At 57.4% G+C, this 26391-nt stretch overlaps 1 protein-coding gene across 1 annotated transcript in view; it reads right to left on the reverse strand.

Annotated features, from left to right (window-relative positions):
• TMEM132C (transmembrane protein 132C) overlaps positions 1-26391 on the reverse strand; it is a 152163-nt gene that overhangs the window by 63878 nt on the left and 61894 nt on the right. Inside the window, exon 3 of the mRNA XM_015587890.1 lies at positions 5535-5681. Coding sequence (XP_015443376.1) covers positions 5535-5681 — 147 coding nt within the window. The remainder of the gene's footprint in view (positions 1-5534; positions 5682-26391) is intronic.

Consider the following 26391-nt stretch of genomic DNA (forward strand, 5'->3'; position numbering starts at 1 on the left):
CCCCTTCGAACTGAGTGACATCGATCACTTCACTGTCTCTGACTCAAGAATGCTGGAAGGGCTTAGCTGGGCGGCTGGCTGGACACCGTTCTCTCCAATCATGGGGTCTCCTTGTGGTCTTCCCCGTGAGAGGTGAGTCCCCGGGTGTGAGCATGGCTTGCACGTGGCTCAGCGCTCTCAGAGTCACGTGGCGTCACTTCTGCTGCAGACGATCCATCAGCCAGTCACAAAAGTCTGTGCAGTTCCAAGGGGAGAAGACAGAGACTCATCTCTTAATGGGGGAGCTGTGAGGTCCAGGGGTCCCATGGGATGGGGACACAGAGGGCACATCGCTGCGAGCGATTTTGGAAGACATGACTTCTCCTACACGCCGTCATCATCTGAAACCTGACGACACTGATGTTCACGGTGTCGGGTCTGGGAGAAGTGACGGTGTTCCCGAGCGGTGACACAGTGCTGGCTCCCGTGGGCGCTGTGCCCCGAGCCTGGGTGACCGAGGGCCTTGGGGGCTGTGGCAGCGGCTGCCGGTCCCGGGGAGGGAAGACGAGAGCAGTGGCATCTGGTGGCCTGAGGAGGACACCGGCTGGCCTAGCATGCCACCCGACCAGAAGCCAGGTGACAAGGAGGGCGGGGGGAGCAGACGCCATGCCACAGGCAGGGACCCAGCTGGAACCCCACGTGTGGGAGCCAGGGGACAGACTGAACCAGGGACAGAAGCGCGTTCACGACATCCACTGAAGACACGCGAGTCTGCGGGACCCGATCGTTCAGGGCAGATGATGTGGCGAAATGAGGCCGGCCTCAGGTCCACGTCTGTCCATGTGGGGCAAGGAGCCGAGGTCCAGGACGGCTACTGTGCCGTGAGCTGTGTCCCTTGAAGACACAGTCAGCCCCCTGAAGGACGTGGGTGTGGTTTTAGCCGAAGAGGGAGGCGTGGCGGGCACTCACTGGCCACCTCTGCCCGCAACTCCCTTGCAGATGAACAATATTCCTTCCATTTGGTCTGCATGACGATTTTGAAAATCCGGGTAAATGTTTAGAAACTGGCAGATTGCATATGACGGTCTGGATTCTCGGCCGTTCTGGAAAACGGCAGAGGATGAGCATCGCAGGGCCTGCATTCCCACGCAGAAGGCTCCGGAGCCGGATGGGCGGACGCGCCGGGTCCGTGGGGTGGCGTCTGTCCACTCTCTAAGTGGCCGGGCTGACTCCCAAATCCACAGCCTGCTTGGCAAGTCCCATGTGCACTGCTGATGTATTTACATGAGAAAGTCAGGGGCGAGCATCAAGGCGCCCCTACAACAGGGGACTCTAAACGACGGTCCTCCCACTGAGAACGCAGCTCGGCAGCCGACTGAAAACGAAGTTTGGGACCGACGAGTGTTTCAGCGCAGGTGAGTTACAAAAGGAGACACGTCACAGACTGAACCCCTCTCCCCCTACAAATGCGAACGTGCAAAACAACGGTGATACTTAACTAAGGTGTGGAATACGGGGGGAAAAACGTGTTTCTGAATATGTTTTTCTGATTATAAAAGTGAAAGACGAGCCTTGCAGAAAACAAGGTTGATAAAAGGGTAAAGAAGCAAAAAAAAAAATAAAAGCAAGTGTCGGTTTAAAGCCCGTGGACTGTTTACACCTCTCGGACACCTGCTATTCGCCCTTGTCACCCCAAGCGCAGGTACAGAGCCACGTGCCGGTGACGCAGCCAGCCGGACTTCAGTGGGCTTTGCATGTTTAAACCGTAATGTTTACACCCACCTCCAATTCCTGCGACAGACACGAGCGTTTTCCGTTTACTTACAGACATGGAAGTTATTACAGAAAACTTTGCCATTTGCAGAAATATTCGATTAAACGCTTCCTCCCTCCGAGGAGCTTCGTTTTTTTTTTCTTTTTCTGCCCAGTGGTGTGAACCCTCAGGTGTCGGAACCCAGCAAAGGTTTTCCTGGAATAAGGTACGCGAAGCATGTTGTAAACCGCCGGGCACTGTGAAACTCACGGCATTTTCTGCACGCGGTCAAGTACCATGAAAAATACAGCATTCGGCTGTGTTTAAATTCTGTTTTTTAAGATAACCACGCTTGCTTCCTGGAAGAGACTATAATAGCAATGTTTTCACGATAGAGCCCAAAAGGAAATCTCGGAAACGCACAGTGAGCCGACGTGGGTAAAGGTGTTTTGTAAATAACAGCCCAGGGGAGTGTGCCAGGCCGGGGAGTCGTGCGGGTGGCAGAGCGGGGAGCCAGGGTCAGTCACAGCCATGGATGTCACCCGCCCGCGTGTAGGTTCCCTGTTATCGTAAAAGAATGCCCACGGTTTAAAGAAACCCCCAAGCTCGGGCATCCCTCTCAGAGGAGCGAACTCGAGAGAGAAGGGAGCAGAGGATGCTTAGGGCAGAAGCACGTCTTAGACGAAGGTGCCACGCGGGGCTGTAGAGGGGCCTGGTGTCAACAGTGTCCACCTTCTGGGCTGCGGTCACCCCATGGCTTTGGGAAACTCCTGCCCGATGGAGCCCCAGCTGCTCCGACGAGCCCAGATCCCCAGCTTTGAAGGAGAGAGGCCTGAGGAACGCACGTCGACAGAGCCACCAACACGTCCGTGTCGGGCGTGCCGTGTGTCCCTCCGTTCCCTCCCCCGTGGTCACAGAGCCACTGGCTGCGTTTACTGGCCCCGGAGCACTGATGCAGGGGGGTCGGACGGCGTGTCAACTGCTCCGTCTGGCCTCACGCCCTGTAAGTATGAAATATGACCTGTGGGTCGCCGGCTGGTTCTGCGTGATCACTGACAGGCTCAGGCTGCTCACATCGTAAACTGCGGCACGCCGTCGTGTGTGTGCGGACCAGCCGCTGAACCCGAGGGTTTACAGCCACCGGCCCGCGGGTCTCTCAGGGGGCCTGGGCTCCAGGGCACAGCGCTGAGGATACAGCTGTCTTCCCTGACAGCCTGCTAATCGCCTCCCCGCCCGGTTGGACGTACAGGAGGCCAGTTCACCAGACCAGGGAGCAGGGGGCCCCTCTGCTCCTGAGAACCTCGGGCGGGTCGGTTAGAAGCGAACCCTAAGACGAGGATTCCTTTGCAGGTGACTGAGGAAGGAGCTTTGCCAGGAGACGCTGGGAAGGGAGAGGGGGAGAGGACCCGTCCCAGCCTGTTCTCACCCCCGGGAGCTCTGGGGTGGCAACTGCAACTCAGAGTCATCTGCCCCGGTGCGGGGAGGGACGTGGGCTTTCAAGCTTCACACCCATCATCCTTTGCAGAGACCGCCCCAGGAAGATGAAACTGCCAGAATATTCCAGAAATCTTCACGAGGGGGCAGAGGGGCCAGGAGCCCCGATGGATGCTGGCGCGGGCTCACAGCACAGCCCGCCGCATGGGCTGATTGCGGCCCCCGCTCAGAATTCGCAAGGCAAAGCCCAACCCCCCAGTGTGACCGTGCTGGGAGAGAGGCTTTTAGGGGATCATTTGGGTTGAATGACGTCATCACAGGGCTGTCCTACTTGGACAGGACTGGCGTCCTCGTAAGAACAGGGAGAGACACCAGAGCTCTCTCTCCCTCCTCGCCAGCCCCCGAGTGCGCAGAGAGGTAACGCCTCGTGAGGACAGGGCGAGGAGGCCACGGAGCGGGGTGTTCCCGGAGCCCGGCCCGGCCCGGCCAGCACCTCGGTCTTGGGCTTCTGGCCCCCAGAACTAGGAGAGACTAGATTCCTGCCGTTTAAGGCCCCCGTCTGCGACATGCCGTTGGAGCCGCCGAGCAGACCCTGACCCCACCTCCCCGCACAGACACCCGCCCTGCCATCGGCTCTTCCGCAAAGGTAGACGTCACCTCCTACGACGCCGCATTAAGAAAGCCGAGAGCGTGTGGCATGCCAGCCCCACACCGTGACTCTAACGCACGGAAGCAGAAGGCTCTGCGGTCGGACAGACGGACACACCAGGCTGAAGCCACCGCACCCTCTGAGAAGTGGCCGTGGGAACCCGGGCACGGAGTTCACGCGCTCGGAAAACGCGGCGGCCCCGAGCCGCGTGCTGCGGGGCCCGGAGCAGGCACGGCTGCCGTCGAGACTGGTCAGAAGTTACCAGCCAGGCTGACCCGCCCCCTCGGGGACACCGTCCGGCTGCGACACGAGGGACTATGCACATCCACAGATTCACTGTCTGTTAACGACCACGTTCGCGTCTGTTTGCACGATCGACACTAATCCGGTGGGTTAATTAGACTTGATGTGCGTCGGACGCGGGGGGTTTAACTTGGACCCGGCATGCATTTCTTTCTGGACATTCTTCCTCCACAAGCGGAAACGTTTGCACAGCCACCCCAACCCCCACCCCCGGAGGTACCAACCGGTGCTTCTGGGACAAGGCCGGTGAAGGCTGGCGTCCGGAGCGGGGAGCCGTGCAGGCCCCCCAGATGCTTTCGCTCGTGAAAGGCTGAGGGGCGAGTCGCAGGGAAAGGAACTGGGCGACTCTCAGCGAAACGGACCCCGTGCGGAACAGCGCTTGGTAACTGGCCGTGTTCACTGACGATGACGTGTCCCATAATGGACGCTTCTTCCGTTAGTGCGAATCCCTCCGAGAAAACGCACTGACCGAATGTATCGAGAGCCCTAAAACACGATGAAACTTTTTGATTCTCAGAAGCCACCTTGAGCACACAGAGAAGCGGACAAAGATTTACGTGGCAGGTGGCCTGCTGCCGTGCTGTCTCCGACAACAAAACTTGGGAACAACCTAAGTGTCCGAAATGCCGACGTGGTTAAATCTGTTTATGAAATGTTACGCAGCTAAGCGTTTTGGGGAACTATTTAGTGTCAAGAGAAGATGTTTTCGACGTAACTGAATTATAAGTGAAAGCGTCTTAAAGATCTGTATGCAGATTATAAGACCAAATGTGCAAACTAAATAAATAAACCTACTTTACATTTCCTGTATACAGACGTCACAGAAGCATCGAACGCGGGAAGGACAGAAATCTCGTGTTAGCGGTGCTGGCCCTCGGGCGCCAGGGGTATTTGTATATTAATTTTTTCTTTTGCATCATATAACTGTGTTTTCCTAATATTCTAAAACAAACGCGTGTTGTTTTATGGGCAGAAAGCAATATTTTAAATAATCATCCAGATGTCTGCATGGAATCTCACGCGGCATGTCCTTATTCATTACTGCCACCGATTGTCACCTGCTGCCTTTAAATCCCTCCCTGCTGACGACAAAGCCCGATCCGTCTGTGAGGGACACACACTGTGAGAAGCCCGAGGCGGGGCACTGGAGGTGACATGGCCCCGGGACATAGTGTCGGGGAGGAGAATGCATAAGCCCAGCAAAGCAGAGTAGGATGTCGCTAACTCACCTGTGCTCCGAAGCAGGGACCACAGACTCCAGGGTGGGCGCCCTGCCCTCCCGGCCCCAGATGCCAGGCGTTGCTGCCGAGGGCTTAACAGCCGGGCTGGGCCGCGGTGAACGAGAGTCGAAGTCGGGCCTCTCAGGCAGAGGCTGGTCACGGGGATCCCGCCTCTGCACAGGGCGGTGGCACTTACCTGTTGCGTGCGCTGGGCCCCAGGCGCTGGCACACCACGGTGGCGGTGGCATGCTTCCCGCTGTCTCCCAGCTCCTGCTTCACGTCCCACTGCCGCGGCTGGCTGGTCCGGGGGCTCAAGACGTTCACCCCCTTCTTCACCTTGGCTCTGCGGGAGGGAGGTGGCAAGAGGGGCCGCAGTGTGAGTGACCTGACCTTTCCACCCGCGCCCGCCACGCCGCGACCAGACAGAGCGAAGCAGACGGCGGCAATGCCGGGGCCCCGTGGGCGGGCGAGGTAGGGCACCTGCTCACAGACGCGAGCACGTGGACCCGCTGTCCAGCTCCGAGGGCGAGGGGACGTCCTGAGAGTCCCCAGCCCAGGGCATGGCGCGGCCACAAGGTCCGGAGAAAAGGCAGCCTGGCCAGCCCGCTCGGTCGCAGTCGGGGTGACCGTATCCTGCGGGGGACATGAGGCGCTGTCTCGAGACGTTTCTGGTTGTCTCAGCTGGGGAGTGGGCACTGTCGCCTGGTGGGTAGAGGCCAGAGACGCAGCTAAACGCTCCGCAGAACCCGGAGCAGCCCCCGCCACATGGACTTATCCATCGTCTCAGCTGGGGAGTGGGCGCTGTCGCCTGGTGGGTAGAGGCCAGGGACGCAGAACCCGGAGCAGCCCCCGCCACACGGACTTATCCAGCCTCGAGGGTCACAAGCCTGGCCTGGGCTCATGCCCTGGCCTCCTCGCTTTGTTGCTGTGTGACTTCAGGTGAATGACAACCTCTGCGCCCCACTTTTTCCCTCTGAAAACAGACAGGATAATAGTAACCCCATTATAAAGCTACTGTGACGGTGAAACACATCGATCCACGTAGAGACCCAGTGTCGGGTATGCAGCAAGCACTTAATAACTGTTAGCTATTGTTCTATTGCTCCAGGGAGGTCCCCCGGTCTGCTTATGTGACATTTGGGGCTTCCTGCCGGCACACACTCAGCCGGAGGGCGCTATGTCCGGGCCTCAGAAAATATAGTAAAAAACGCACCAGGCTCGTTTTCGGGCTGTCGTTTGGGCCACATCTCCCGGCCTCTCTAAGCCTCTGTTTCATCAAAATAAACTGATGACAATAGCAGCAGATCGAGCACTGATGTCACCGTGTCCTCTCCTCCCCAGTCCCACTTAAACCTGGGGCGATGTGAGCGCACCTCTTGGAAAGCAGACAAGTGAGTAAAGCGCTCACTGCGGACCCAAAAGCCAGCCGCCAGCCGCCAGTGGGAAAAGCTTGGAGCCAGCAGAGTTCACGCCGCAGAATCCGCCTGTCACAGGAAGAGGCGGGAACGCTCAAGACTGGGGGCGGGCGACAACCGAAAGAAGGAGGGTCCGTGACAAGTCTGTGTGGGGAGTGGCCAGGCGGCAGAGCCCAGAACTCCACGTGGGACCTGGGGGGACCGTGGAGGGTTGACCCTGGGGTGAGCACACTGAGAACAGAGTGACCGCGACCCTGTGCACGCCAAATGTTGAGACTGCAGGACTTCGTCCCCAAGGCTGGACCTTCACCCCAGCAGGAAAAATATCGGGTTCTGGAGAATTTGGTACCCACACCCGGGCCTCCCTACACAGCCAGCCGGATTACCATTGAGTTAAACTCGCGGTTGGCGAGTCCCACCGAACGGACTCAGAGCTTCTAAGGGCTTCTTAGTCCCTCGTCCTTGTACGCGAGTAAACGAGAATTGTGGGACTCTGAGAAAAAGTCTCTACGTGACACAGAGACCGAAACGGGCAAACAGGAAACAAAGTCTGCGGGAAACAGAGCCCGTGAAGGAAAGACCGTAATTAACGATGCGCGCGGTCGTTCACAGTCACAGAGATCAGAGGAGACACTGCCAGCTCGAGACGGAAACAGAAAGGGATGAAAAAAAAACACTCGACGGGAAAAAATAAGCCCCTGGAAACAAAGAAGCTCAAAACAGAGATGGGAACAAACAAGACCGAAGCAGAAATGCAAAGTCACCGAGATGGTCGATGGACACGGCGAGGAAATCTGTCCCGAGAAGCAGGAAGGAAAACACAGACTAGAAGACGGGAGGAAGGGTGAGCCGCGAGGGGCACTTCGAGGCCCAACATCTGCACCTCGGAAAGACGGAACGAAAACAAAAAGCAGACAAGGGAGAATCAGAAACAGCAACGCGGGGATTCGCGAAGTCTCCCCGGATGAGCGCCGGTCTACACCACAGGACGGCCACACCAAGGACGCTGGGGACGCAGAGCGAACGCTGCAGAGACCAAGGATCGGGGGTCACGGCAGCCACTCGGAGAGCCGGAGGACGATGAGAAACATCTTCCGAAATCGAGGGGTCCACGATTACCAGCCCGGGGTTCTATATCCCGCCTAATCATAAAGAAAATACTTCCAGATACGCAGGTGCTCCAAAAATTCACGCTCTACACCCTGCTCAGAGACCGACTTGAAGACGTGCTCCATCAAAGCAGGACGAGTCTCGCGGTACAGGAAGCACAAAGTCAGTGCAGAACAAGGGCGCGCGGGGGGCCCGCTCGGAGAGCTGGCTGGCGGAGAAACGGGACCAGCACGGAGAACTTTCTAGCACGATGCCTTCAGAACACCAAACTCTTCCTGATACATTTGATGTGAATGAATGTTTTGGGAGGAGATTTAGATAATCGGCGAAGAGTTTGGGAGTAAATCAGAGCTAAATACACAGACAATGGAAAGAAAAAAAAGAATAAACCCAAATTAGTTTTTAATTCTGACAATAAGAAATGATTATGCAGAAGAGGAAGAGTAAACATAACTGGATACACAGTGGTACTGTGATCAGCGCACGCACGTACAGCCAGAGAGTATGGAGAATATTAATTTTAAACATTGAATATTAATGTAGACGAAATATGATTATTACACCGGAAGGGCGGAGACATGGAAAGGATGGTATTTGTGCAGGAGAGAAAAGATATATATGTATCTCACACACACACACACACACACACACACACACACACACAGCCTTATCCTTCATACTGGGAAATTTATAGATATTGCCTAAAACTCAAGTGAAGGAAGACGTATCGGCCTCACTGTGTCCTTCGGCGATGTGGCTGTATGTAGCAGGTAAGAATTTGGCTTCTGTGCAGGGAGGAAGGCAGAGGGAGAGGAAGGAGTATCGCATCATCTTCCAGAAGTAACTCCTAATTTTGAAATAGTTTGAGAGTTTGAGGTTAACAAGAAGTTGCGAAAAAAAGGTCGCGTTCTCGTGTGCGCTTCCCCCAGCATCCCTGACCCATCGATCTTACATGACGAGAGGACGAAGCCACGCCCAGGACGCTGACATCGCTAGAATGCCAGGCCCCGAGGCACAGGCTTCATCCACCTGTTTCCACATGTGCGTTGTTTTGGTGTATAGTTCCGTGAAATCACGTCACACGTGTCGATTCGGGTAACCGTCACCACGATCAGACTACGGGACCCTTCCGTCGCAGCAAAGACACCCCCTCTCGTTGCCCCGTGATAGTCACCTCTCCCCCGACTCTCGGCCCCGATCAACTCTGATCTGTTCCCTCTCATTGTAGTTTGGTCACTTCGACAATGGGATACATGGCTTTTATCAATGAACTCTGCAGAGTGATTTGGCTCCTTAAAGGACGTGCAAAGCGATGTCTTAGGAAGGTAGCAGCTTACAGCATCCCACACACGCGCACCCTGCCCTGCTAACCCCCCAGGCTGGAGGAGATAAATCCTGGCGAATGGCTAACAGGCCAGACATGGCGGAGCGAGTGAGCGTACAGGTGGTCACTCTGAGGGAGCCGAGGCGGTGGCAGCCGCAGATAAGCCACATCCCCTTTTCAGACGCAGGGTGTCCCAGTCAGCCTCAGCAGGCACCTGTTCTTTATACGCTGTCTGATACTAAGAGGATTTGCTAAATATCCTGGCACCTTGGCCACAGGGAGACCCGGGGAGCTGGAGGGACAGAGATGAGAGGCACAGCAGCATGCGAAAGCGCCTGGCCTTGGTCCTACGGCAGAACGCTCCCGCGGTCCGCCACCTTCTGTCCTTACCGCCCCGAAGAAAGACCTCCGACGTCCGACTGCTCGAAGCCGGGTTTAGCCGCGTTGGGACTCTGCCCAGAGTTCAGCGTCCCTGAAGCTCTGGGCTGTTCTTCCCGCTGAACAGTTCACACAGTGAGGCGGGTCCTTGACCTTGGGTCCCAGAACCAGAAGTTTTGCAGCAAGACTCGGGTTAAAACACGGCGGCATTATAGGGCAGAGCTCGAGGACGCTGGCTTCTAGGGGAGGTGTGACAGGCCACCCTGTCACATCGAATAGTCTACTTGGTGTGGGGCGGGGGCACGGAGGGTGGACCGCACACGGGGAGCACCTTCCAGTCCTGCCTCTGCGGCCGAAGGGCACCGTGACCTTGGAGCAGGCACTCATTTGCCCTCTGCTCGTTTTCGTCAGCCGTCACGAGTGGGTGGCCTTGGTTCGGTGGCCCCCACGCGTGGGACTCCTGCTCCGTGGTCTCAGAGCCAGAGTTTGCAACACGGATGCCGTCGCTTCCCGAAGCGGTCACTCCTGGACGCTGACTGTCCCCGCGGGCACTGCGCTGGATGCTGGGGCGTGTGCGCGGCGGACTCTGGTGTGGCCCGCCCTGGTGGCCCCGTCCCGTGTGGGTGTGCCCGAGCGGGCTTATGCCGCCCACACGACGTGCACATATCGAAGGTACTTCTGTGCAGTTTTTCAGTGGTTAAAACTCAAAAGTATTCCCCGCCCTTTTCAGAATGTGTTTGACTCAGGTGTGACACGGGAATGACTCAGCGTTCCTCAAAGAAAATCGATGTTCGGGACAAACTCTGAACACAGGAACCCTGATTTCCAAGCCAACTGTCTCGAGGCCAGTTACGATCTCTACATGAAAAGCTCTCTCGGAAGCTTCTCGAAGCCATCGAGCTTCTGGGATCCACTGGGGTGGCTGCTGCCGGGATGCGTGAGCACCTGGGTGTCCTGGGGCGAGGCTGTCGGAGGGGGCCGGGTACCCCCTGGTCTCTGGCCCTGCGGGGCTGGGTCTGCTCAGGGGCTGAATCTGATCCTCAGAGTATGTACCAAGGGAAAAACATCTGTATCATCAGTCCTGGTGGTGGATGATTCTGTGCTTCTCCCCAAATTTATACACCAAACTCCTAACCCCCCTCAGGACGTGGGCTTGCTTGAGACGGGGTCTGCACCGAGGTCGCCCAGTTAAAGTGAGGCTGTTGGGGTGGGCCCTCGTCCGGTGTGACCGGTGTCCTCGCGTTCTTCTAAGACAGGGTGTGGGGGGACATCTGTGGACAGACACTGCACAGGGGCGTGCCCCGTGAGGCGGACGCAGCTGACCGCAGCCCGGGGTCAGGTCTCCCTCAGGACGGGGAGGGTTCCTCGGGAGGAACCGGGGGCCGGCACCATGACCTCGGCCCCCGGGCCCTAGGGCTGTGGCGCACGTGTCCGGGTGGAGGCCGTCCGTTCCGTGGTCCTTTGCTGGGGCAGCCTTGGCCAGAGACCACGGCCACCAACACCGAAACGAAATCGCAAGCTGCCACGCGAAGGTCTGGATTTCTGCTCCGCAGACCAGCGTGACGCCTCGGCACCCGGCGGCCGCTGGGTGAGCTCGTGCCCCTCTGCGGTATCGTTCATTCACCATTGTTCTTTAAATGAGCCATCTCCCCGTTTCTCATTTTAGCAAAGTTATGTCAGAAAGGAACTAGATACGTCGACCACGAATGGGAAAGAATCGTTTTCTTCCAAACGCACGTGGAGATAAAGACCCGATGACACACACACAAACGGCCTGTCCGTGAATCTTGTAAAACGGCACCTCCCGCGCCTAGTGGCTACCGCCCTCGGGAAGCGGAGATGCTTGCTCTGTCCCTCACGGCGACAGCTGCGCTTGTCACCCGTGTCCAGGCCCTGGCAGGCGTTGACCTGCCTTGAGTCGCCAGAGAATCCGTCGTTTAAAATCCAGCATAGTGTACTCTCCTTCGGCATTCTGGGGGGCTATCCCCTAAGTTTAGTGAACCAGTCGGGGTTACGACACTTCATCAGAACCAAGGCGGAAGGAATGTCACGACAGCTGCCACCCAGGCTATAGAAAGCGGGGTTTGGGGCCCCAGCCTTCTTGGTGTGGGAGGGCGTGACGGCACCCCACACCACGGGGGAGTCAGGCGTGAACTCGACTAGCTGGCAGGGAAAGATTTAAACCCACATGCCCGTAAGGAGGATGGCAGGGCACGTGCTCACGCTCGGTTTCAGTGACCGGGAGCCTTTAGCCGGCCTCGCTCCATCTGCCCCCCTCAACGCTTTGAGGCTGAAATAGTTCAAACCAAAACTCAGACTCAGGCTCATAAACAACCCCTCACGAGTTTTAAAAGACACAATCGCCTCGCCATCACCATACCTCGCAGAATAACTTTGTAATGTCAGAACTTCCCTAATTCTCAGACAAAATCTTATTGTTTTACATCATCGCTTTGTTCCGGTCAGAACCCAGCCCAGGGCGGCACAGGGGACTCGACCGTTATGTTCTAAGCGTCTTCTACTCTGTTCGGAGCACCCGCCCCCGCAGTCACGCAGGCGGCGTCTCCTGAACCACGACGCCGTTGGTGCTGACGCTTCCTCTGGTGCTGTCCCACTGTGCCCCGCACGGCCACTGAGTCTGCTTCCCTGTCCTGTCTCTCTCCCATGTGGCGTGAGACCCGGCAATGGGGCTAGGTCCAGAAGGGACGACTCCGGCAAGAACGCGCGACCCGGGCAGTGTCACCGCGTCACGTGCTGAGGCCAGAGGGGGCCCGGCCGCCCCGGAATGCCACGTGAGGGTTTCTGTGATGAATGGCGCTGTGACAGAGAGGGGTTCCCCGAGGCGGGGGAGACAGCACGCGTCCGCCGGAGGCGCTGGCCCGGCACAGCGCAGAGGCTGCGAGGAGACGCACGGTTCTCGGGGGGACGCGGGACGTAAAGCCAGCTCCCGCACCGAGTGGAAAGCCAGTCCCGGCAGACGGCGTGCCTTTCCCCGAGGCCGGCACCCGCCTGTGTGGCCAGACCTCCCAGCCACCCAGTCCCGGACGGGTCCGTAACTCACCTGCCCCAAATGTTGCCCCGAGCCTCGCTCCCCGGTGGCGGGTGTCACCCCGGGGTGATCTGCCCCCTGGGGACATTTGGCAAAGGCTGGAGACATTTCTGGCCGTTGTGACTGGGAGATGGGGGGACAGGGACACCTGTGGGTAGAGGCTGAGACGTGCCCACTACCCTATGATGCACGGGGAACCCCACGACAAGGAGCCAGCTGGCCCCGCTCTCCGAAGTGAGCAGATGAGAAGCTGGGCTCTGAGGCTGAGCACGGGGCCCAGCCGAGCGGGTCGGCCGCGTGGAACACGGCGCCTAACCTCTAACGCGGTCCCCAAACACGGACAGACGGCTGCTGCTCCGAGATCACCGTGCTGTGACCCCACGAGGTGTGGACTCCAGAGGGTTTACGATCTCACCGTGTCTACCCCGACGTCCGCTTAATCATGGGGGATAAACCGTCAGGAGGGAAGTCACGCCCGGCCCAGACGCGGGTCACCGTGGAGACCGTGAGCGCGGACGCGGGATTCCAGGGCGGGACTCGCCGGCTGCATCAGGAAACCATTTTTTTTCCTGCTGCCTTAATTTATGAGATTCTTTGGAGGCACATAAAGCGGCCGGGGACTCAGCGCTCCGCTGTGTTCGTGAGAACACCCCAAAACACCCCAAAACAACAAACAGCTCACAGGTATTAAAATTTCCAGTATCAGCCAGGCTCCCTGCTAAGCGTGTCCCTGTGTTAGTTTAAAAACATCACCTCCATGTGACATCAGACAGACGCACATTAAAACCACAACGAGATACCGCTAGGCCGATCGGAACGGCCCGAACCCAAAGGCCAGTGGGAACGTGGAGTAGCGGGACCTCCCGCTCACGCTGGTGGGGACGCGACACGGGGCGGCCACGCTGGAAGGCGGCGTGGCACCATCTCAGAAGACTAAACACGGCCTCACCACGGGATCCGGCAACCGCGTGCGCTCCTCGGTGTTTACGCAAGGGAGCAAAACCTCACGTCCTCCCAAAACCCCGCACGTGGATGCTTAGGCAGCTCGATTCCTACCTGCCAAACCTTCGAAGCAACCGCGACGCCCCTCTGTAGGCGACGGATGAATAAACCGTGGTCCGTCCCGACGGCGCGATGTTATTCAGTGCTAACGAGAGATGAGCTGTCAAGTCACGAGGTGACACGGAGAAGACTGAGGAGCGTGTTCCTGCGGGAAAGAAGCCCGTCTGAAAAGGCTGCGCACTGCGCCGTCCCACCTGCGTGACATTCTGACCCAGGCGACGCTGTGGGGCCGGTGAAGACACAGGGGCTGCCGGGGGCCGGGGGTGGTGGACATGAGTGGGCAGAGCGCGGGGGACTTTTAGGGCCGCGACGATGCTGCGTATGAGACCGTGACGATGCACGTGCGTCGTCACACTCTCTTCCGAACCCGCAGAAGGAGCCATGCTGCGGGCTCAGGTGACAATGGCATCAGTGCAGCTTCACCGGTGGTAACAAACGTCCCTTCTGCTGGGGGACGTGATGATGGGGGGCGCTGGGCGTGTGTTGGAGGCGGGGGTGAGAGGGGACATCTCTGCGCCGTCCTCTCGATTTGGTTGTGAATCTAAAATTGCTCTTTAGGAAAAAAAGATCTAAAACAGCAATAAACCCCCTAACGATCCCACTGCCATGCTCCTTTTGTAAACGGCCGGGAATGATGGGACGGGGCGGCGGAGAAAGTCGCTGCAGGTCACAGAGTCCAGTGGCGGAGTCTGAACACACTGAAGGGACCGGTGACCCGTCCTGACGTCCTGGCTTGCAGGTACTGTCCCTGGCCCCCAAGCTGTCCGGGCTTCGCACGCACACGGCCCGCCGCTAACCCGAGAGGCAGCCAGACCGCTCTGTGGTCGAGAATCACTGACGCAAAGGAACAAATCAATAACGAAAGCCAAAGGGCGCGGGAGGGCCCGCCCCCCCCACCCACGATGGCTCCTTAAGTGACTTCCTGCAGGTGTCTGCGGCCTCCTGGAGAGACTCGATGGCCCGTCACGGACACACTTCGGCAGGAGGAAGGCGGCTTCGGTGCAGCTGGCCCATCGAGAGTCTATGAGGCTGACCCACGACCTGGCCCTGGAGGGGCCCCGAGCCCCTCGGTGGACCTCGTCTCCCAGCAGGGAAGTGCAGACCTGTTCCTCACGACCGGCAGAGAAGGAGATGATGACTCCCAGCCCCGGGGCCGGCGCCCCCCACCACAGCCACGTTCGTGACGCCCCCCGACCGCCCGGGAAGTCATTTTTCTTTTGTTTTCATGTGGGTCACAACTCAGGACACCGTGTCCAGCGGCCGCGGCACCCCAGCTCCCACACGCACGTCCCCCACCGCTTTTCCTGGCTGGAGCGGGCTCTCTGCGGGGCGACCGAGACAAACCCCCACACGGCGATGCGTCCGCCCGGCTCTCCGGGGAGTCGGCGATGCGGCTGTGGGGATGAGGAGCACGTGTTCGGAGTCCGCTGCCCGGGTTCGAATCCCACCTCTGCCGCTTTCGCTCCTGCCCCTTCATTCAGGGACCGATGCGGTCGGCTCCCCGCGACCTCGTGCTGCAGCCCCCACGCTCAGTCCGGCCAGGCGGGCTCCTGGTGCCCCTGCCTCTGAGCTTCCTTCTCTCCGTTCCCTCCTCCCTTCCCGGCTGCCCTTCCCGGGTGCTCAGCTTCTCTGTGCTTCCAGCTCACCGCCGGGGGCCCGCGTGACAGTCCCCCACGTCCCGTCTGCCCATCCCACTTTACCTTCCTCCGCAGCCTTGATCACGACCCGGCACGTGGGACCACTCATTTCTTCGTGAATGCGTCTCCCCGACCAGACGTAAACGTCCTCAGAGCAAGGACTTTGCTCCTTCGTGCACTGCAGGGTCTCCAGGGTCGAGACGCGTGTCCCATGTGTGGCAGGCCCTTGAGGATGTTTACCGAGAGATTTTGATAAAGAGCCGCTTGCTGAGCGATCGCCCTGTGACGGGCGTGAGGCTCGGTCGCCGGAACGCAGAGATGAGACCCGGTGTCACCGCAGGGGCCGCGTCCTGCGGCGCTCGCCGTCGTGGCTGCGTGTCGACTTTCTCCCTCGGCCAGGGTGCGCTTGGAGGCTGGCGCACGTCCGCCTGCCGCCTTGCGCTGGGAGCTCTTAGAGCAGGGCCACGTGTACGTGGTCCTCCTGGGACGCACAGAACACAGGCCTTTTGATGCCCGAGGCCCTCGATGCACCGTCGGCAGCCAAGGACCCCGACGCTCCTCAGGCACCCGCCAGCCCCGCCTGCTTCTTCAGAGGCAGTGACGGTCTCGGGGTGACCGCGTAGCTCGTCAAACATCAGCCCTGGCTCCTGGACCTGGGACACTGAGCAGCTGAGTCACTGACAGACAGAAAGGGACACGCCAGCCGCCTGTCACAATCTACGTTCTTCGTTCTGGAACCATTAGAAATCACACATCTCTCGGGCCGGCAGGCACCAGATTCCGATCACCCAGTGGGTGTCATTGACGGAAAACGCGTTTGAGCCCTTGTTGTTATCGATTAGTGACGCTCTGGGCTGCAAAAAGCCAGTGTAAGGAATGCTTAAGAAAGAAAGGCGTTGAATTCCCTAAAGAACAAGGTGCATGTGGTCGGGCCCCACGGGTCCCCGTGACGCTCACTGGCTCAGGTCTCGGCACCACGTGCCTCCGCTACCATCGCAAGCAGGAAAAGAAAGAGTTAGGGACGTGAATAATGGCAAAAGGCTTTTGCACCACGCGCCTCCGCTAATCGCAAGCAGGAAAAGAGTTAGGGACGTGAATAATGGCAAAAGGCTTCGTCTTCCAAAGATTCTGTCCCCCAAGCTGGAGTGGGGGCCGGAGAAAGACCAGGTGGCAACGGAGCCTGGGACGCAACTGACCACGGTCCACCTTCTGGGGAGCAGGCCAACACCGGCAAGCCGGGTACCTCGGACTTGTACTGGGGGCGAGGACGGGAGGACACATCGATTCTCTCAAGCGTCTGCCCCATCAGTGTCCTGGGGGGGCCCCTTCCGGATCGAGCTACAGCAGCGGCTACTGGGGACACACGGGGGGCGAGGGCAGCCTCGCATTCCCCCCGACATTCACAGGGCAAAGCGGGACGAGAAAGCCTCCCTCGGAGCCGCGACATAGCGCCTCTCGTCCGGGGGAGCGGGCAGCTGCCTCCGCAGCCGCAGCCCTCAGATTTATGGAGCGGACGCGCTGCTCCGAGGGAATTCGCTCGCTCCACACCTGCCCTTTCCGTAAGAAAAAGAAAAAAGCAAACGAGAGTAAAGAAACCCGCCCAGCCTGCCTCAGAAGGCCGCCCGGACCTGAAACGCACCCCGGGCGCCGACTGCAGAGTTCTGATGCATGAGCTTGCGTTCTCCCGACCCACAAATGACTGACTGCTTGCGGCTCCCTTTTTGATGAATTCTGCCCCGGAGTTTGCCTTCTAGGGTTAGAATTATGCACTCGTTTGAACAACAGGTGAACAACAAAACGAAGAAATAATATCCAGGGCCGTGAGGACAGCCCGCACGTGAGCTGCGTGGGGCTGGAGCCAGCAGGGCAGGGGGCCCTGCAGCGAAGCCACGTGCGCAGGGGGGCTTTACTGTGGCATGGAGTCATCACACAGTGGCACTGGAGTCTTGGGGGGGGGCTGCTGGCACATTCACGCTGTGAATGTCCTGAACCCACACTCCCAATGTCACAGTGACGCAGTGACCAGAACTGCACTCCACGCAGTCCCTCGGTTTTTTCTAAAAGGTCCCTCTCGTCCAGGACACAGCTGACGTTTGACGCTACAGCAGCCGTCTTCCTTTCTAAGAGAGGATCCCGCCGGGCTCTAAGACATCCAGTCCGGGTGTCCCTGTGCAGTGAAGCTTCCGGTGTAGCTGCCGGAAAGGCCACGTCCCCAGCCACGGCGACTGGCTCAGGAGTGACCCGTGACTTGGCTGGGCAAATCGGAGTCCTTTGCAGAGCTTTCCAACGTTGGGACAGGGGAGACTGTGCCCTTCAAGGGGCTCCAAGCTGGGGGGTGGGGAGCCGGAAGCTGTCGGTGGCTTCGGTCTGCACTGTGGGCATTTGCTGAGAGACAGAGGAGCCCACGATGCACCTGCTGGGAAGCCGCGTGACCACCGGACCTTTCGGCCAGGAGAGTGAAACAATTTCCTTTTCAAAAAATTGTAGTAAAATACATGACGCGAAATATACCGTCTCAACCACTGTCCCGTGCACGTCTCGGTGGCATCGGCACATTCGCTCTGCCGTGCGGTCGTCACCACCGTTCGCGGTCCTCTCCAGGAATTTTTCGTCTTCCCGAACTGACACCCCGGCCCCATTAAGCGCTCGCCGCCCACCCCACTTCCCTTGGCCCCTGGGGACCAGCTGTCTGCCGTCTGTCCCTGTGACTCTCGAGTGCCTCATATTAGCGGAATCACAGAGTCTCGCCCTCCTGCGACCGGCTCACTCAGCATAACGTCCTCAGGCTCATCCGCGCTGCAGTGTATGTCAGAATCCCCTTTCTTTGGAACGATAAAGGATACTCGATTGCGTAAATGTGCCGCATTCTGTTTATTCATCCACCGCGGGACACTTGGGCTGTCCCCGCCTTTCGCCTGGGTGAACGATGCTGCTGTGAACGTCGGTGCCCAGATACCGCTCCGATTATTTTTGCGGGTTGACCCAGACGCGGAATCCTGAATCGTTCCATTTCCTTCTCCTTCCGCTTGAAGGGTTGGAGTTGGGGTTCTGTCGAATGCAACCACGGGCGTCCTATTTGGAGCCAACGGCGCCTCCCACACCAACGGCCTTGCGGACGACAGAATTTTCTCAGATAGAGAGTTGGCCCAGCTTCTCGGTGACCATTTTGTACGGACGTGACACACGTCGCACCTCGTTCAGCGGTTCTTCAATAGAAGCACACTTCTGAAACGTCGAGACCTGTTCTGTTTGCCACGGAAATCAAGAACGGGGCCTCATCTTGTAACTACGGCAAAGCGAACGGGGTCGAAGGTTCGTTTGGTTTCTGCGCCTCAAACGCACACACGGTTCCAGCCCGAGAGCCTGTGTGTGCCGTTCCTTCCCCCTAGAATTCTTCTCACTCAGACCTTGTGGGACTCGGCTTATTGTGAGTCTCAGAGAGGCCGTCCCTGACTAACACGAGACCTCACTTCAGTCTCTTCATAGCCCCGGTTACTAACTGAAGGGCTTATTTATGTTTCCGGTGTTTTGCACACAGCGCCTTCCCCATCGAACACGAGCTCCATGAGGACAGGGACCGCGTCCGTCTCGTGCGTGGCCATGCTGTTTCCCCAGCGAAGACGGGCGTCGCACAGACCCGTGTGGATGGTGTGAATGAACGTGCACCGGACGCTGTGCATGCGTAGTGATCACCGCGCTGCATGCTGCACATAACTGCTGAATTTCCCACGCCCGGGGGCCTCGTGGCCCATGGCTTAGGGAAGGGGGCAGAGGGCTCTGTGCAGACGAGGAATTGTTTGGGGTGAACGGATGGGAGTAACAGGGTGGATATCGATGGGTCAGGCGCCACACAGCACTCAGTGGTCTCAGAGGGCGGTCCAGGCCCTCAGGGCCCCCCAGACCCTTTCAGAGTGCCCACGAGGCCATCCTCCCTCCAACCACCCACGTCTGCGAGGCCGGACGACCTTCGACATCCCCGCCACAGCAACATGGCACATCAGCTTTAAACCAGAAGCGACAGGACGATCCGGGTGCCTTCCGACACCCCAGCTTTGCCGAAACGTAAGCCGGTGAACTCTTCCTGCCAAATTTGCTTTTATCTTGCAAAAGCGTTATTTCTCATAAAATATATCGCTTATGTTAACGTGCGATAAACTTATATCGGTATTTTAAATGGATGATTATTATTACTAGTTATTGTAAAATTATTTAAAAAAATGATCGGTTTTGATTTCTTGTCCTATACATACTGATGCCATATAACTCACCTAAACAACTGCTTTTTGGGGTTCTCGATCATCTTTAAAGAGTATAACAAGGTTTGAACACAGAAGTTTGGAAATCGTTGGTCTAGAAATGCCAGGATGACTTGGATGGCCCCTTCACAGTGCGGACGAACAGAGTGACAATCAGTGGAGTCAGTGAACAGGATGGGGGACACGCACAGATCACCGAGGAAGACGGTCCGGGACCAGCGTGAGCCCTGCGCCTCTGAAGCTGGGGTCCCGCAGAGAAGGAAAAGGCCAGAACACAGCCAGGCCATAGCACCACGGGGGCACGACGGGGAACGTGGGCTGCGGAGAAAGGAGAGGGCGCTCGACCGGGGGGCGTGGGCCGGCTGGGGACGCCTCGCGGGGAAGGCTACGTGCAGGTCTGGTCCTGTCGTGAGCAGATCCAGAAACCAGCTGTGCTGATTAAATGAGAACCGCATGGCTCCTACAATAACCGCGGGCCCTGGCGGGAAAAACCCCGGCGTGATGTGCGGTCCCCCTACGCGCTGTGGGCATCGCTCATCGTCATGACAACCTGTTACAAGGACATGTGTGAAACGGCCGCAGGGAACACGCACCCCAGTGTTCCTGAGATGGCACGGAGTGCGGGCTCCCTCCCCTGTCATCTGACCATGTGTCCGGTCAATGCAGCCCACGTCTGGGTCTCAGAAACGTGGCCACCACGGTGCAGGCGAGACACAGCTCAGAAAAGACCAGGGCGTCGCTGAGCGAAGGACACTCAGCTGTGCCACGGAATGAAGAGACAGAGTCCTAAGTGAATCATTTACGCAGCCATCTCTAGCTCACAGGCGGGGCCATGTCCCCGTTAAGCACGTGGGCTGCGGCAGGGCATGGACTGGGGCTTAATTCTGGCTCTGCCTCTTATGAGCCGGGGGGCCTTAGGCAAATGCATTAACCTCTCCAAGGCTGCCTCGTATAACTGCTGTGCAGATTAACCGATGCGGCGATTCACTGGCTGCAGCGCTAAGCTCAGCATCTCGCGCTGAAGGTGTGCTGTGAGCCTGGGAGTGACTGCTAGCCACATCTGAGCCCTTTCCGTAAAGACTCACGGATCTGGGGGTCATCCCCAATTCCAGCCCCGTTGGCGGATTAGCTCAGGGTGCCATGCCCTGCTGACGGGGAGTCAAGTTTCACTGTCAAATGATGAATAAGAACATATTTAAATGGTGCTACATCTTGTGACTATGTTTTCTTTAAAATGAAGTAAATGAGCTCAGGGGTACTTGGCTCGCTATAAGCATCAGTTGTCAAAATATCCACCTTGAAGAAGGAGCAGGAGGAAGAAAGGAAAAGAAAAGATATTAAGCTCACTAGTGTAGGAAGCAAAAATCGGACCAGACACGAGGTACCATTTTCCACCCTTGGAACCAGGGAACACTGGACTCGGGGTTGGTGCAGGCATCCCGTAGGAACGCACATGCCCAGCCGACGGAAAGGTCGGATGTTCCCCGGTCCAGCTGCTGCGGTGTTCCTGAAAAACGGAAATGCTCTGCCCTCTGACCCCGTGAGTCCCCGCCTCGGACTTAGTGCAGAGACACAGCTGAGCACAAGGACGCACGTGTGTGTGTGTTCACTGCTGCATCGATGGGGAGGACACTATCTCCTGGCTGTCTCGGAATTATTATCGCTAAGACATCCTTTCACTCCGAGAACTTGCCAGTCTGGACGATAAAATCCAGTCACTCTCGCGATGGGCGAACGGCTAAGTGACTGCAGTGTAACCACACTACGGACTCCTGGCGGCCGCGGAGGAGAGAGAGAGCAGACCAGGTGCCAACGTGGAGCGTCCTGCAGGACAGACTGACGGGGAGAAAGCTCAGTGCAGAATGACGTGAGATTCCACGTCGCCCCAGACGATCCCAGCGTTTGAGCACTTCCAGTGTTACACGTAAATCATATGCAGTAACGCGTCACGCTGCATTCTGCTCTCGACGTGCCCAGCACTTCTCTAAGTTCTGTGAATCCAAGAACACATTTAACCCTCACGCAAAGCTGTTCCCACATGATAGCGGGCAAAAATCTCAGCAACTCTCCCCTCAAATGTTCCTGGAGGCTCAGAGGGACCAGGTCACTCGCCCAAGGTCACACGGCTTGTAAGTACTGAAGCTAGATTTCCAAGCGGGGCATCTTCTGCCTCTAGCTTCTGGCCATCGCGATAGTGCGTTTGCACGTGCGTGTGTTTGCATGTGCACACACACACTCACCACCCCGATGGGCCCTTTGAGGGAGTGAGGATGGGCATCGAGATCGAAACTGAAGGTCAAAAGGAATGCTATTTTTATATGTGACGTTTCCAAAAAAAACTTTACAAAAGGTATCTTTACATGATTTTTAAATAATTAAACACGATATATTGATTTAAAGCCACTGAAAAGAGGAGCTGGTGTCTCAGCAATGACTGAACATTCAGCATCGCTTCCGATTCTGTCTATCCAGGGACTGCATCCTTCTGAGTGACACCACCTCTGCTTCCCTGGGTACGAGGGTGCCATGTCACAGACGGGTGGGCGGGGGGCGGTCTTGGGGCCTGCACCCTGCAGACACCTTCGGATCTTTCCTCTCTTCCTTCCTGCCTAAGCGATTATCGGTCAAACTCACGGGTTAATCGTGAAACGACTCCAGACCAAAATAAAAGACTCCTGGAAGATATGCGCAGGTGCTTTCCGTTTCGATCTCGTCAACTGTCATCGCTCTAACTCATTTTCTTCACAAATCAACCGCCGGCCCAGGAAACACAAGCTTCATCCACCGGGGGCCCGGAAGGGGCCGAGCCAGGCTCTGGAGCCTTCAGCGTGCATTTGCTCGTGCCATGTAAGATGTCGATTCTGATAACGGTGAAAGGCTGGAGCTGAGCCATGCTTTCCCCCGAGGGCGAGGACTTCTGGGACCTGAATTTCAATGTTTCTCGCTGAAACTTTCAATGCAACATAATCTCGAGGTCTCTGGCGCACAGGTTTTTTCTGGTCTTTGAGGCTAAGCTTACTGAGTACCTGACGTGAACCTTTTTGTATCTGGCATTATGCGAACCTTTGCATGAACAGTTCAGTCCCAAGAAGGACAAATTCGTTCTGGCTCATCTGGACTCCAAGGTCCAAATCCCATTTTCACAAAACCGCCTTCACCGTAGGAAGGACACAGGTGCCGTGTAAAGCACGAAAAATTTTACCGATGACAACGCCTGCCATTTCCATCAATGTCCTCCCTCCAGAATTTCATTATGAAACATTCCGACGCACAGACACGTTAAAAGAATTGTTGAGTGAACGCTCACGCCCCACTGCGCAGATGCCGCCGTGGGCATATCAACCCACATCGTCACTACCCATCCACCTGCTCCTCCCTCCACCCATCCACCGACCGACCTTATTTCTGGATGCATTTCGAAGCGTCACGGTACAAGTCGACCTGAAACATTGCACCGTGCAAATGATTCACTTGAGTTCAATCTTTTCAGGGTTTACCGTTTTTTGTTCTTTTGAGGTAACATTTATGTACAGTGACATGCACAAATCGTAGCAGTGACATTTCGTACCCACCTGGACAACTCTAACCCCCATCGAGGTACAGAACATGACCGCCACCCCAGACAGTCCCCCGACGCCCCCTTCCCGGTTGCTACCCACCCCACCCCCTTGAGACATACAGTGTCCTGATTTTTTTCCGACCATATTAGGTTGCCTCCTGTAGAACTTTCAATGCATGGAATGATAGAGAATGTAGTCTTTTGCGTATACCAGCTCTCGGCATAAAATATCTGAGATTCTACCACGTAGCTGCATGTGTTGGTCGTTCATGCCCTTTTATTGCTGAGTAGGGTTCCACTGTGTGAATATACCACAATTTGCTTATCCATTCTGTTGATGGACACCTTAGCTAGTTCTTTACTTTTTGGCTATCATAAGTAAAGTGACTATGCACATTTTAGTCAAGTCTCTTTGTGGCTATCTTAGTGTTCTAATGGGCTGTTTGTCTTCGTGTTGTAACGGGCTATTTGTTTTAAAAATATGCCAATGAAAGTTATCTTCAACTGTGGCTCAGTTTCAGGACTGAGCTTAAATATGTTGGCTGGCATACTCATGCTCACAAAAAGGCTGCCAAAGCTCCTGATATCACATCCTCGCATTGTCAAGTGCAAGTGTAGGTGTAAAGGGTGGAAAACTGGCGATGCGGGGGACTGTTTACGCCTCTCTCCTTTTGCATTTCCCAGAAGGCGCCTATAGATTTAAATGACCAGAAATGGGTTGCATGGTTACCCCTGCCATGCAAGGTAGAAAATGGTCGGTAATGGCTGTTGGTTAGCCACCTACGAAGTTTGCCATTAAAATGGACTCAGTTTAAACCAAGAACTTGTCCAATATGCTAGGGATCGAATTATATTCATGGTAAAGCTTATACAGCTTTGTGTTATCGGTGCCCAAACTCTGTCCTGGCCGTGTAGACCCTGCAAGTTGTTCCACTCAAGTAGTTATGATCTTGTGTTGTCTTCTGCCGAGACTTGGGATCCGCAGAATCTGCCCACTCTACTACCACATTTCATTCGCTCGCCTTGTTTACTGTCTGAGTTCCGTCGCTAGAGCGTGGAGCGGGCAATTTCATCTGCAGTGTCCCGTCTCGCAGCCCCAGCACCTAACACAGCCCCATCGATACCGGCCAGATGCACGAGGCCCGTCTGCCGCAGGCTCGGGCCCCATGGGAAAGGTCCGCGGACACTCCCGAGGCCCGGATTTCATTATCGGCACTTCCTGTGCTCATAACGACCTTCCTCATACTAATGTCCGACACGTGGGCGATTTCATCTGCAGTGTCCCGTCTCGCAGCCCCAGCGCCTAATACAGCCCCATCGATACCGGCCAGATGCACGAGGCCCGTCTGCCGCAGGCTCGGGCCCCATGGGAAAGGTCCGCGGACACTCCCGAGGCCCGGATTTCATTATCGGCACTTCCTGTGCTCATAACGACCTTCCTCATACTAATGTCCGACACGTCGACTTATTCTTTTGGGAGAAGCCTCTGCCTTGGGGGTCCAGTCAGACCTTCGGGAATCCTGGGCTCCAGACGAATTGCGTGGCCTGCGTGGCCAGACGTATGAGCATCGGACGGAGAAGAGATAACGAGGTAGGTGCAGGGCCGCCCCGCGCTCACCGCCCGCCCGGCTGGTGGAGGGGCTTCTGGGTGCGAGCAGCAGCCAAGTCTGGGATGGCGCCGAGCGCCTGCCGCCGGGGACACGTGACAGGCCGGGTCCTGCCTGGGTGTGCAGTGCGGCTGGCCCCAGACACACGCTGCACAAACCCCTGGGCCCAGACGCCAGGGCCGGGCCTCCAAGTGCGTGGTGTGTATGACACACAAACCGCGGCCATGGCTGTCGGCTTGGTGAGCGAGGGGTCCCTAGCATGACCCAGAAGGCATGAACGATTGGGCAGCGGAGTCACAACGGGAAGCTGTTGGAACGCACAGTGGGCACAGATGGGTCAGCGGGGCGCCGGGCAGCACAGCCCAGGCCTTCCCCAGCCTGGAGGGAAACAGGAGGAAGCAGGGCGCATTAGGAGGACGCGGCGTCGGCCAGCTGCCAGGACGGCTCCGGGGCCTTCCGTGCCCGTCCACGCGTCTCTCCCTCCTCACGGTGGGGCCGGCCAGCACCCTTTAATCCTGCTTGGGGTAGACTCCAGAGGACGCGAGGCCATCGGCTTCTTCCTCCTCGGGCTACTCAGCGGGACCCCTGGTTTAGCAGGTCGTAGCCACCTGCTGGAGGTCGGACTGAAGCCCGGGAGCTCGTGGGAGCTGCCAGCCAGTTCCGGAGACGCGGAAAATGCCAGACGCGCCTCCTGGACCGCAGCGCGACTGGACCGGACAGACGCGGGGGCGGGGCGGGGACGAGGCCACCTCCTAGGGCAGAGCGTGAGCGACGCGAGTCTGTGGGGTGCCGTGGGCCAGGCGACGCGGCTCAGAGCACACGCCCAGGTCCTGGCGCGCGGCCCGCTGTCTGGACTCGGGCCGGAGCGTGAGCAGGGTCAGCGCCTTGGGGTCCGGCCCACCATCAGGTTCCACCAGCAGCAACAGATCACCCACAGAGAAACCTGGGGATCCGGGGGGGCCCGTTCCCCTTCCGACCAGGCTTCTCGGAGAGCTCGCTCACGCCATCACGGATGTGCTCCCGCCTTTCCAGACACGCAAACCCCTTAAAGGAGCCGATTACCCAGAGTGACTGGCTGAGCCGGTGTCCCCACGAAGCTGCCCCAGAAAGAGACAGCAGCCTTTCCCGGGCATGTCTGTTAGAGACGGAGATTTTCCGAAGATTTTTCCCCGACATCTCTGCAGCTGTCTCTAAAAGTCCAAGGAAAGGGGGTGCATGGACGGGGGCTTGGGAGGAAGCGTGTCCTTCGCATGGTCGTCTGAGACGGGAAGCCGTGGGGACGCTCGCGTCTTATAAAAAGCAGCGGCCTGTACCAACGCCCGCACAGCCCGCAAAGGCTTCCGCTCCCCCATCTCTCTCGGGCCCCTAAAATCTCATTATCACATCCCTCTCCAGTGTGGTCCCACATTTCTCAAGTAGAGTGAGATCTCCAGGTGATGTATGCAGTAATGGAAAAACAGAACGGGAGAGGCCCCCCCGGGCGTAGGGCGCCCCGTGTGGGTTGGGAATTTGTTTGGTTATAAGCATCAGAGGCACAACACAGACTGATGTAAGGGGGGAAAATGATAGAAAGAGGGAAAAAAACACGTTTCCAATTAATCCAGGGGCTCGTCAGGTCACTGGAACCTGGATGCGCGCTCTCCCCTCCCCCCCACC

This window comes from Pteropus alecto, unplaced genomic scaffold (genome assembly GCF_000325575.1).
Source record: "Pteropus alecto unplaced genomic scaffold, ASM32557v1 scaffold213, whole genome shotgun sequence".
Classification (NCBI taxonomy): Eukaryota; Metazoa; Chordata; class Mammalia; order Chiroptera; family Pteropodidae; genus Pteropus; species Pteropus alecto.